Source organism: Elephantulus edwardii, unplaced genomic scaffold (genome assembly GCF_000299155.1).
Source record: "Elephantulus edwardii isolate Elephantulus edwardi_28Jun2011 unplaced genomic scaffold, EleEdw1.0 scaffold00193, whole genome shotgun sequence".
Taxonomy (NCBI): Eukaryota; Metazoa; Chordata; class Mammalia; order Macroscelidea; family Macroscelididae; genus Elephantulus; species Elephantulus edwardii.
In genome coordinates this window covers 111,459-123,860 of record NW_006399943.1, presented here as the reverse complement: position 1 = coordinate 123,860, position 12,402 = coordinate 111,459, and the positions used below count along the sequence as shown (strand labels likewise).

The 12,402-nt window shown below is 52.7% G+C and overlaps 1 protein-coding gene across 1 annotated transcript in view; it reads left to right on the top strand.

Moving 5' to 3' along the window:
* Positions 1-619: 619 nt before the first annotated feature.
* Positions 620-12,402, top strand: part of CTCFL (CCCTC-binding factor (zinc finger protein)-like) — a 92,007-nt gene continuing 80,224 nt past the window's right edge. The window contains exons 1-6 of the mRNA XM_006896915.1: positions 620-967; positions 1,070-1,294; positions 1,559-1,778; positions 4,318-4,488; positions 5,592-5,725; positions 11,768-11,888. Coding sequence (XP_006896977.1) covers positions 620-967; positions 1,070-1,294; positions 1,559-1,778; positions 4,318-4,488; positions 5,592-5,725; positions 11,768-11,888 — 1,219 coding nt within the window. The remainder of the gene's footprint in view (positions 968-1,069; positions 1,295-1,558; positions 1,779-4,317; positions 4,489-5,591; positions 5,726-11,767; positions 11,889-12,402) is intronic.

The following is a 12,402-nucleotide window of genomic DNA, read 5'->3' as shown; positions in this document are numbered from 1 at the left end:
CCCCTCCACCGCGGCACCCCCAGCCCCACCCCGTCCTGCGCCTGCGCACTGCGCTCAGAGAGCCCTCAAGCAGGCTCTGCAGGCAGCGGATGCCCAAGCCGAGGCGCAAGGCGGAGTCCACGCAGGACGGGGCGGGGTCCACCAGGACAGGGCGGAGTCCACCCAGGACAGGGCGGAGTCCACCCAGGGCAGGGCGGAGTCCACCCAGGACAGGGCGGGCCGTGCCCAGGCCACGCCTCCCGCGGTGAGGGCGCGTGGGCAGGCGCTGGGGGTGGGGGCCGGGCTCTGCAGGGCGTGAGGCGGGCTCGAACCCGGGTCTGCGCGGGGACCTTTGCACAGCCCGATCCCGTGCAGCGGCCGCATCCCCGAGCCCGGCCCGGCCGAGCAGTCGCGTTCTCCGAAGGCCGGGGCTCCAGCCTCCCAAGCCCCGGGATGCGAATTTTCCAGAACTCTTGCTCAGGCCGGAAGCCGTCCGTTCTAGAGCCATTTGCACCAACGCTGGCTTTGCCCGATCCCTCCCGGGCCCTCGAGCGGGTCCCCGGCCTGGCCCCCGCGAGACCCCAGCGCCCGCCCCGCTGTGCACCCCGAGACCCATGCTTTCTCCGACAGCCCCGCCATCATGGCGGCCACGGAGACCCCCGGCCCATCCGAGCAATTCACCAAGATCAAGGAGCCGGAGCCGGTTCCCGGGAGGGCCCCGGAGGAGGACGCGGAGGGGCCCGGGGCCTGCAGAGCGCAGGAAGCCCCGTCGCCCCCCACGCAGCCCCCCGAGCCCGAGGGCGAGCTGCAGCCGGTGCCCGCCCCCGGGGAGGACGGCGAGGAGCACGTCCTGACCCTGCAGACCGTGCAGCTCACGTCAGAGGACGGGGAGGTGCAGGAGCTGGGCTGGCTCCCCGAGCAGCCCCCGGACGGGGTGCAGGTGCTCGTGCCGCAGGGGGACGGGCTGCCTTCGCTGCTGTGGCTGCAGCCCCTGCCGGCCGATGGGCCCCCGCTGGAGGAGGGGGTCCCTGTGGACGAGGGGGTCCCTGTGGATGAGGGGGTCCTGCTGGCCGAGGGGACCCCGCCGGCCGAAGGGCCCCCGCAGAGCGTGCACCAGTGTGTGGCCATCAGCATCCAGGACCAGGTGTACTCGCTGCAGGAGCTGGAGGTGGTGCACTTCCAGGTGCTGGACGGCAGTGTCCCCGAGGGCAGCCAGGACTGCAAGGGAGAACTCACGGTAAAAGGCCTCGGGAGGGGGGCCCCGGGGAGCGGGACCGGGGCCTGGACCCTGGGTCTGGTCTGCACCCTTTTAGAGGTTGAAGGGTGATAACGAGTTAGACCCTTAACGTGGTGCCTGGGGTTAAAGTGAACGAGTAAACGTGATGCCCAACACCTGGTGCTAAATGACTGAGTCCTGGAGGCAGGGATGCCCCTCTGCCGGTCCTGTGCTTTCCGCCCTGTTGCCCTGGGGCGTGGTGGACACGAGTTGTGGACACAGGTTGTGGGCACGGGTGGTGGACACGGGTGGTGGACACTCCGTGCACTGGTTCACCTCCATATTTCTGTTCACTTGCAGCAGAAGGACCAAGAGGCCTCCACGCTGCTGTTGGACGGGGTGGTCCCTGAGCCCGGGCAGGAGTCACTCCTTGTGGTGGAGGCCAGGCCCGGGGAGGAGGGGACAGGCGAGATTGTGCTCACCATTTCCAATGTGCACGTGGAAGAGCAGAAAGACGCCCCTTCCTCCAGCGTAGCTGTTGCTGCACAAGCCAATCCTAGGAAAAACTGGAGAAAGAAGAAGGGTAGGCGACTTGTGCTGTGTCCCCAGTAGAACTGTGTGTGCAGAGTAGTCCTCAGCCTTTTGGGGCGCGGTTCTCCGTGGTGGTGCGGTTATGCAGTGATGGAGTCATCCCTCTGAGGGGATCTGATGTGCTCAGCCAGTCAAGTGTGGGGGGATTAGAGTGGGGTTCTCAGCAGGGGCACCCTTACTCAGCTCACAGCCTTGAAGGGAGTTTCTCTGGGTGTGGCCTGAAACACCTTTTATCTTACAAGAGATAAAAGGCCAGGAAAGCAAACAGAAAAAGAGGGCTGACTCCCATCAAGAAAGAAAAGCCAGGAGCAGAATTTTTCCTTGGAATCCAGGGTTCCTGTGCTATGAACTCCTAGACCCAGGGGAAAATTGATGCCAAGGTTGTTCTCCTGTATTCCATGGAGAAAGTCTTCAGGAAGTATTTATTCAATGCTTTTTTAAAAATATATTCGCTTCTAACTAATTTAAATTAAGATTTCACCCTAAGCCCTAGTTGCTCAGTCCTTTTAAAAAAGATCTATCTGGAAATGCTGGGCATCAGTTCCCCCCGCCCAGCAGTGGTCAGCTGGTGTTGGGTAGCAGAGCCTAGCCTCCATCTTTTGCAGCTACCGCCAGTGTATTGGCCATTAGGAGCCTTGTTCGGGTTTGGTTAAGTATATCTCTTGTTTGTTGTTCTGTGCCTTCAAGTCAGCTTGACTCATAGTTTCCTCTGTCAGCAGAACAAAACACTGCCTCATCCCACACCATCTCACGAACTCTGCTGGGCTCGAGCCTGCACTGCAACCACTGTGTCGTCCATCTCGTTGTGGGTCTTCCTCTGATTCACTGACCACCTACTTTATCAAGCACGTGTCCTTCCCTTATTCATTCCCTGTGGCTTCTGTGCAAGTCGAGCCTCTAAATGGAGTCACTGAGACCAGAATGCCTGTGGGAAGTCACATTCGTGGCCTTGGCCTTGATAGCTCCATGTTCCACCTGCCTCACTGAATTCAGCAGAACATCGCAACTGAACCTGTGAACTGGTGTGTGGGCTCCATGGAAGCACCAGCCTCCTTTTCTGTTCAGCACCAACTTGTCAAACCCTCCTAGGCCAGGCCTTATGGGAGCAGCTGGACTCCAGCAGTTCCGTGGGAGAAAGATGATGGTCTTGGTCTGCTCCCATGAAGACTTATAGCCCTGGAAAATTGATGAAGGGTCACCAGGAGTCAGAACTGACCTGATGGGAGTGGCTGGGTTTTTGGGGTGTTTTTTTTAAGTATACATACATATTGCGATGGGAAAGTCTGCGGTTAGGGACCTCTCTAAAGTACTCAAGAGCAATGGTGTCTCTTTGGAGACCAAGGTGCACCTGATACAGGCCATGATTTTTGCAATCACTTGTTATGCATCAGAGAGTTGGACAATGACTAGGGAGGATAGAAGGAGAATTGACACCTTTGAGCTGTGGTGCTGGAGAAGAGTGTTGAATGTACCATGGACTGCCAAGAAAACAAATAGATTCATCCTAGAGAGGGTTAAACCAGGCTGCTCCTTGGAGGCAAGGATTCTGGGGCTTCGCCTGACATACGTTGAACATGTTGTAAGGAGAGACAGGTCTTTGGAGAAGGACATCATGCTGGGCAGAGTGGAGGGACAGCGCAGGAGGGGAAGACCCTCTATGAGGTGGATTGATTCAGTGACTGGGGTAATCAGGATGGGTGTGTCAGAGACAGTGAAATTGGCACAGGACAGAGCAGGGTTTAGGGCTGTTGTACACAGGGTCGCTATGAGTCGCAAACGACTCGATGGCACATAACAATAACAACAATACATACTTGGAGAAGGACATCATACTTGGAAAGGTGGAGGGTCAGGATAGGAGAGGAAGACCGTCAATGAGATGGCAGTGACTGTAAAAATGGGCTCAAGTCCATCGGAGGTGGTGATGATGGCACAGGACACGGCCAAGTTCATGTCTGTCTGTGTCACAGTTGACTCAGTAGCACATAACCACGCGTGAAAAAATGGAGCCCACGTGGTGCAGTGGTGAGGCGCTCGGCTGCTCTCTACCAGGTTGGCAGTTCAAATCCCCTAGCTGATCCCCAGGAGAAGGTGGTAGCAGTCTGCTTCCGTAAGGCTGGCAGCCGTGGCACACATCTCACACTCACTGCTGCCGAGTCGGAAACCCTCTCGGCTGGCCCTCCATTGGCTCTCCGAAGCTGTAAATTATGGAGGTGATGGCCCGTCTTTCTCCTGGGGAGCCTCTGATGGATCTGAACCTGCAGAGAGCTGCAGCCCCAGGGCCAGCACAGCTCCCCACAGACTGTGGCACCGAGTGCCCCTGAAAAGCCTCCGGACCCCCGTCCTGCTGTGTCCTCCAGCGGCCGGAGCCTGCTGGACAGCTCTGAGCCTTCGGTCTTCACTCTGTTGTTGAAGCAGTCTGTCCGTCTAGAGGGCTGCACTCAGGGACCTCCACGGGCTTCTATGGGGTTGAACCTCCTCTTTCAAAGGCGCATTTCCCCACACATACACTCTCTACTTTCTCTTTATAGGATCACAGAGAACCTTCCGCTGTGACACCTGCATGTTCACCTCTTCAAGAAAATCGAGTTTTAGCCGCCACGTGAGAGCTCACACCACCGAGAAGCCCCACCTGTGTCACCTGTGTCTGAAAGCTTTCCGCACGGTGACGCTGCTGCGAAACCACGTCAACACCCACACCGGTGAGGCTCCGGGCCACGTGCACCTGGGTTTGGGGGGGTGCAGCCTGCTGGGGGGTGCGGTGAGGGGCGGCGGCTCAGAGGTTACGGTTTACAGCCAAGAAACCCAATGCAGACCCACCATGAGTCAGAACAAGCAGCGCTCTGGGACACTTCTGGACTACAGAGATAGTCATTTCAAACTTCGATTTGGTCTTTTTCTGAAATTTTGCCCAAAAGTATTGACTATTGCAAATATTCTATGGCGTGGTCTCTAATGAGTTGCCCTGTTAACCCAAAGACCGTGCCTTGTTATGAGCCATGCGACGTTCTGTGGGGACAGCCAGCCAGCCCTCCCCTCCCCCTCCCCTTTGCAGCCTCGGGGCCCCAGGTGAGGGTCAGCTCTAAGTCGATTCTGACTTGATGGCAGTGAGGAGGGGAGACCGAAATTTGCCATCTACTTACGGGATGTACGGTTTGGAATCCCAGGGTGGTGTCAACAGTTGCCAAACAGAACTGCTCACTTGGCAGGTAGTGTCTCCCCAGAGGCACCTCAGAAGAAAGGCCTGGTGACCCTCATCTGAAAAGCCAGCCTTTGGAGACTCTCTGGAGAGCAGTGCAGATCCGGCTCAGGCAGGTCGTCAGGAATCAGAGGCCGCACACTGTGGCTGTGTTGGTAGTTTAAAGAGCTTCCTGTTGGTTTAGAAACCTTGTGAGGTGGTGCAGCGATGAAGTACCTGACTGCTAACTAAAAGGTCAGCAGTTCAAACCCACCAGCTGCTCAGAGGGAGTCGGACGTGTCAGCCTGCCTGCACAGAGCTTTCCGACCTTGGACACCCTGTGGAACAGTCCTCGGCGCTGTGAGGGCGCTGAGAGTCAGAACTGACTCGATGTCAGAGGGTACGAGACACTCGGTGTAGTTTACACGTTGTGAACTCCTCGGAGATGTCGGCCATTCAGGTACACCAGTGGTTCCAGGGAAAAAAGACGGGCAGTCTCCTCCTGTTTCAGTTTAGAGCCTCAGAAACCTAACGGAGGTCACACTGAGCAGAACTGACAAGGTTCTGTCAGGGCCGTGAGGCTTTGGGGAATCTTGTATGAAAAGCAGGTAATGCACATTCCCGCAGGAACCAGACCGTATAAATGTGGGGACTGCGACATGGCCTTTGTCACCAGTGGGGAGCTCATACGGCACCGGCGCTACAAACACACCCACGAGAAGCCCTTCAAGTGCTCCCTGTGCAAGTACGCCAGCGTGGAGGTAAGCGCACGTCCACTCTCGGCGGCCACGTCTCGGCGAGCCTCCTGGCACACGTGCACACCTGGGACCCGGTCTCACATCAGAGACATTATTCCTACCTAACAGTGCAGGAAATAATAGTACACAGTCTCTTCCCTAAACCTGAATTAGGAAATTGGATTTCTCTTTTTCCTTGATTGCCAGTTATTGGCCAAATTAGAGCACAAGTTACGTGTGTACAAGAAGCCCCCAGGTTCGTAGCAGAGTTGTGCCTTGTGTTTGCATGGTGCTTGCTCTCACCGAGTCACGCTGGATTTGCCAGTCCAGCCTGAGTGATGGCTGAATGTCCACCCTCCCACGCTCACTCCAGTTCCGTTTGATCAGACACAAGGCCACTTACCTAGACATTTACGCATTGCTCTTCTCCACTTTTAAGTGCAAAGAAGCTACTCTTTGAATTTCACGTGCAAGTCATGTCATTTCGTTAGATTGTTTATTTTTTAGAAGAGAGTTCGTGTCCTATAAATGCATTGCGGTCAAGTCAGAACTGACTCATAGCTGAGGCTCTGTTGTTTCCTGAGGCCGCGATTTGCACAGAAATTGTCTAGCTTTCTCCCTCAGAGCTGCTGGTGGGTTTGGACCAACAGAGAGAACCAACCTTTGGGTTCACAGCACAATTCCCTACTGGAGTGTCAGAACTCTTGAAAATTGGCTTTTCTAGCCTTTGTGTTAGCCTCTGTTGTGGGGGACGTGATCTCCAGCCACCTTCACTACAGATACATGATCTTGTAAATAATCAACAGCTGTGGGACCAATATAAGACAGTGCTTTCCACACTGTGAGAGGTGGTGACGGTGGTGGAGAGAGGGTGAAGAGACTGTGACAAGGTGTAACCAGAGGAACCTTGGAGATGGAGCCACTCACAGTTCAAGGTTTTGCTTGCCAGATGATTGAACAAAAAGCTGACTTGCAACTGGTCTCAAATAAAGTTTGCCAGACAGTTCAGGAAATCAGAGACTTCTTGCATTTGTGCTGCTGATCTGAAGTCACTCATTGAGGAACTGTGCCTTGTTAATCTGGCTTGGGCTACACCTGCACTTGCATTATGTGCCTCTCCCACTCTCCAAACTATTAGGAAATCCCACAACTCTGAGTGACATCTGTGAGTCTTGCAACAAACATTGGACTTGATTGGTAGTAACAGGTGCAGGAGCATGAGCGGTGGCATGTTTGACCTTGGAGCTATGTTGTTGCTGTGGATGTTATTGTTGGGGACAGTTCTCCTTGAAGAAGCAGGTAGAAGTCAGACTCGGCCTTCCCCGTGTTACCACTGTTACTTTTGTACCTACCAACCGCACCACCAGAACTCCCTTATACTGCACAAGGGGCCTCCGCCCCACCGGCAGCTCTGGTGATGTGGTGCATTGGGTGTTAGACGGCTAACTGAAAGGTCAGCACGGAGAATCTACCAGTGGCTCCTTGGAAGACAGATCAACGGTCTCCATGAAGAATTATTGCCTTAGAAACCCGGGGGAGGGTTCCATGAGTTGGAACTGAGATCAGTGGACTTGGGATGGTTTTTAATACACCTAGCAAAACAACTCTGAGAAGTCATCTCATCCCAGTAAGAATAGCAGAATTTAACAAACAGCAAGCAACAAATGCTGGCGAGGTTCTGGAAAAACTGGAACCCTTATTCACTGTTGGTGAAAGTGTAAAATGGTGCAACCACTGTGAAAGGCAGTATGGCACTTTCTCAAAAAGTTGCAAGTAGAGATACCATTTGACCCAGCAATTCCTCTAATGGGAATATACCCTAAAGAAACCATAACCGTCACCCAAGAAGATATATGCACACCCATGTTTATTGTGGCTTTGTTCACAATAGCAAGGAGTTGGAAACAATCAATCTAAGTGCACATCAATAAATGAATGGATAGTCATTTGCTGTACATATGAGACCTGGGCAGTGAATAAGAATGACGGAAGAAGAACTGATGCCTCTGAAATGTGATATTGGAGAAGAGAAGTGAACATTCACACAATGGAATACTATGCTGCATTGAAAAACAAGGAACTCATGAAATAGCATACAAAATGGGTGACCCTGGAGCACATTATGCTGAGTGAGGTATCTCAGTCACAAAAGGACAAATATTGCATAGTGCCACTGTTATGAAACAGTACTAACAACCAGGTTGAGGGGAGAGTGAGAAAGAGGGGATACATAATGTATACTGCATTGAAACAGATGAGGGAGAAAACTGTTTAAAAGGGATATGTGATTAGGTATTATTGTCATGACAGGAGTCCAGAACAAAGGCTGCATAGTGGAGTGGACCTGGGGGAGGGATTGTAAGACAATGAAAGAATTTTTCTTTTACTTTTCAAAGAGAAGAGTGAACTCAGAGGGGAGGTTGGGTAGGAAGAAAAGTGCAACAATGAATGAATGGAAATCCAAAGTCTCTAAACTTCCGTTAAAATTAATAATAATAATAATAGCTTTTAAAATACACTTTAGCAAGGAGCCAGGGTTGCACAGTGACTGAGTGCTCAACTTAGCCAAAAGGTCAGAAGTTCAAACCCACCAACCACTCTTTGGAAGAAAAGATCTAATGATCTGTTCCCATGATGATAAAAGCCCAGAGCCGTCGATTTCCATTCACAAGACCCTGTGAGACAAAGCACAACCGGCATGCTGTTCCCAAGGCTGTAGTGTGGCTCACAGCTCACCATCAAAAAGATAAAAGTCCCTGCCACCAGGGAGATCAGCAACATCATGGTAGGTGGAGAAAAGATTGAAATTGTCAACGATTTCCTCTTACTTGAACCCAAGGTCAACACCGTTGGACCCGCAGTCAGGAGATGTATCTGTCGCATTCAGCAAGCCTGCTGCCGGGACCTCTTCAAATGACTGAAGCAGTGATGTCAGTTTGAAAACTAAGGTGCGCCTGATTCAGGACTTATTCTTTTCAGTCATTTGCTGTACATATGAGACCTAGGCAGTGAATCAGAATGACGGAAGAAGAACGGATGCCTCTGAACTGTGATATTGGAGAAGAGTAGTGAACATCCCATGGACGGCCAAAAGAACAAAGAGATGGATCTTGGAAAAGTGCAGCTAAAGTGCTTCTTGGAGGCAGAGATGGCGAAGTGTAGTCTCACGTACTTTGAGAAGACCCTCAACAAGAGAGATTGACACAGTGACTGCAGCAATGGGCTTGAGTGTGTCAGAGATTGTGAGGACAGCTCAGGGTAGGACAAGGTTCAGAGCTGTTGGTTATGGGATCATGATGGGCTGTACTTGACTCAACAACATCGAACAACAACAAAAGTTGGGCTGCCCAATGAGTAAGGAATTGTACTGCCAACCCAAAGGCAGGCAGTTTGAATCCAGTAGCAGTTCTGCAGGAGAAAGATGGGCAATCTCCTCCCATGCCATTTGTTGATGTTTCTGATGGCCTTTGAGTCAAACACGACTCATAGCGACCCTGTGAACAAAAGGCCTGAAGCCCTTCTGCAACTAGCGACGTTTATCAAAGTTCATGGCGTTTCCAGAGGCAAGTTGTTTAGGAAGTGGCTGCCACTCCTGCTTCCTGTGCCATTTACGACCTCTGAAAACCTGCTGGGGGGGTTAGCTATGGGTTGGTCCCAACTCAACAGCAATGAGAGAGAGGGAATCTCTGCTAAAGCACACTGCCTCATGCTTCACCCACACAACAGAGTGACTTATAGATTCAAACCATCGACCTTTGGGGCTGTAGTCAGGCTCTCTAACCACTGCACCACCAGGGCCCCTTCCTGTTACACTTGCCACTAAGGAAATATGGTAGGTATGTCGTCTCTGCCACATGGGTATAGGGTCACTGTGACTTGGAGGCCTCGAGGGCTCTCAAAGACATGGCAGAATCCTGCAAATGGCTTCTCAGTGTCTGTTTTTACCAGTTCATTCTTAAAAACATCACTGCTTCTTAGGAAGCTGCAGTCCCTGGTTTTGAGCCCAGTAGGACAGGGATGTGCACCCCCCAAGTGGACTGAGGTTGAAGGGACAGCAGAAGTTTAAATACAGATATGCTGCAACCAAGTTTCACAAACTGGTGAATTTCACAGACGGGGTCAGGATCTTCAGCCAAGAATCATTTTTTTCCTCTACTCTTGCTATTTTTAAAAAATTATTTCTCATCTGAGTTAAAGGTTGCAGCTGTCTTAGAAGACCGCAAAAGGAAGCTATCTATGAAAACGCAAATCCAGCCTGCCATCCTGAGTCTGGGGTGGCCTCTGGGCTGATGCCCACCTGGTCTGTGAGGCTGGCCATTTGCGTACAGATCCGCCACCATGGAAGAACTCAGGGAGCAGTCCTAGTAGGGCGACCAGGGGTACCGGGAGTCAGAGTTGACCTAATGGCACCTGGTGAAATCCCCCAGAGATCTCCCACAGATGGTGCACGGTGGGGGCACCTCCACTGAGGAGTCCTGGGGTACAGTGGTCAGCACCAGCTGCTGGCTGCAAGGTTGGCAGATTGAACCAGGGCTTCAAACCACTTCAAACAGATTTCAGTTACACTGGGCGAAGTAAAACTGAAACAGAGCTGAATTTTTAAAACTTAGGCCCTGGTGTGTCCACTTGCCCTACAGAGGTAACTAGTGGTTGCTGTGAAGCTGAACACTGTGACACTGATGTGTCAAATGTGTTAATAGTTACCCATGGTGGACAGTGTTTGGTGGAGCTTCCCGGTTAAAACAAGCTTGGCAGCAGGAGTGGCATCCACTTCCGTAAATAGCTTGCCTCCGGAAACCCTATGAACCTGGAGAGAGGATGAAAGTCACACAGGTGTTTGAGGACTTTCGTTCATAGGGTCGCTAGGAGTCTCCGGCACTTAACAACAACAGGTGATCAGAAACATTAACAGGAAAGGAAAACTATGTGTCGAGGCCGTGGAATGAGAGACTTTCAGGAGCCTAATTTGGGGGCTGTTTCATTGGCAGCTCTCTAAAGAATGACACACATGCCCCGTGGATGGCAGCCGTCTGTGAGCCCGGCATCCTTGTTTTCAGCTCTGCTCGAAATCTCGTGAACGAGATTGGGTTGCTGTGCTGTGTGCATATCCTGCCCTGTTTTTTAAGACAGAGATAGAGTTTCTAGCAGAGTTTTAACTCATACTCATTTATCCCATTCCTCTTATTGTTTCTGTCTACCCAGATTTTTTTTTATTTTTTTAAATTTTATTATTTTTGTGTGCATGTACCGTCAAATCAGATCTGACTGGTACAGGAGGAGATTGTCCCCTCCTTCCCCGGCAGAGCATCTGGTGGATTCGAACCGTGTGCCTCTGGGATTGTAGTTGCAGCTCCTTGCCACCAGGCCACCAGAGCTCCCCAATTTTTAAATTTTATTTTATTTTTATTTGTGTGTGTGTGTGTGTGTGTGTGTGTACGGTCAAATTGGATCTGACTGGTACAAGAGGAGATTACCCCTCCTTCTCCAGCAGAGCATCTGGTGGATTCGAACCACGCACCTTTGTGATTGCAGTGCAGCTTCTTGCCACCAGAGCTCGCCTGCCCACCCAGATTTTGAAAATCCACGTCTGTTCCCTTTTCACTTCCTTGGCCGTGACAGCTGGGAAGAACCAGTTTGACCCCTGGTTTAAGCCCACCAGCAGTTCTGTTGGAGAGGCGGCGGTCGGCTTGTGTATAGATTACGGCCTCAGGATCCCTGGGAGGCGGTTCCAGTCATACAGGGCGCTGAGTCAGGACCGTTCAGCAGCTACAGGTCTGAAGGAACCGTGCTGGTGCCATGTTCAAGCACCACTTCTCACCAAAAGGTTGACAGTTCAAACTCACACAACACTGAATTTAAAATATCAGCCTAAAAAAAAAAATTAAAAAACCAGCCTCGACAGAAAAAGAAGTGACATTTCGCGTTTTCCAGCGTGTGACGTTATCTGGGACCTGATAAACTCTGTTGGTGTGTGACTTGCTTGGACTGAGTAGCCAGCACTGACTGGCCCCGGATGCTGTGAGTCAAGGGTCTCCTTGCGGTCAGAGTCCCTCCTGTCTCTTCCAGGCCAGTAAGCTGAAGCGCCACGTCCGCTCGCACACCGGGGAGCGACCCTTCAAGTGCTGCCTGTGCAACTACGCCAGCAGGGACACCTACAAGCTGAAGCGTCACATGAGGACACACTCTGGTACGGTCTCAAGGTTAAGGCCAAGTGCAAGCCCCGGTGGCTGTTCGAACCCACCCCTGCACTGCAGGAGAAAGATATGCTGTTCTGCTCCTGTGAAGAGTGGTGTTGGTGGTGGTGGTGTTGGTGGTGGTGGTGGTGGTGTTGTTGTACGTCCTCGACTTGGTTCCAGCTCCTTGTGACCCCAAGCACAACCAGCAAAGCTCCGCTGGTTCTTGGCACGTGTGATGGGAGGGCCTGGTCCTGGGACGGGCCTCGGGGCAGAGCAGAGAGGAGAGGAGGACGTGGTGAGACGACACGCTGACGGCAGTGGTGGCTGGGGAGCACAAGGAGGCCCTGGGAGCACGGGGAGGCCCTGGGAGCACGGGGAGGCCCTGGGAGCACGGGAGGCCCTGGGAGCACGGGGAGGCCCTGGGAGCACGGGGAGGCCCTGGGAGCATGGGGAGGCTCTGGGAGCACGATGAGGCCCTGGGAGCACGGGGAGGCCCTGGGAGCACGGGGAGGTTCTGGGAGCACG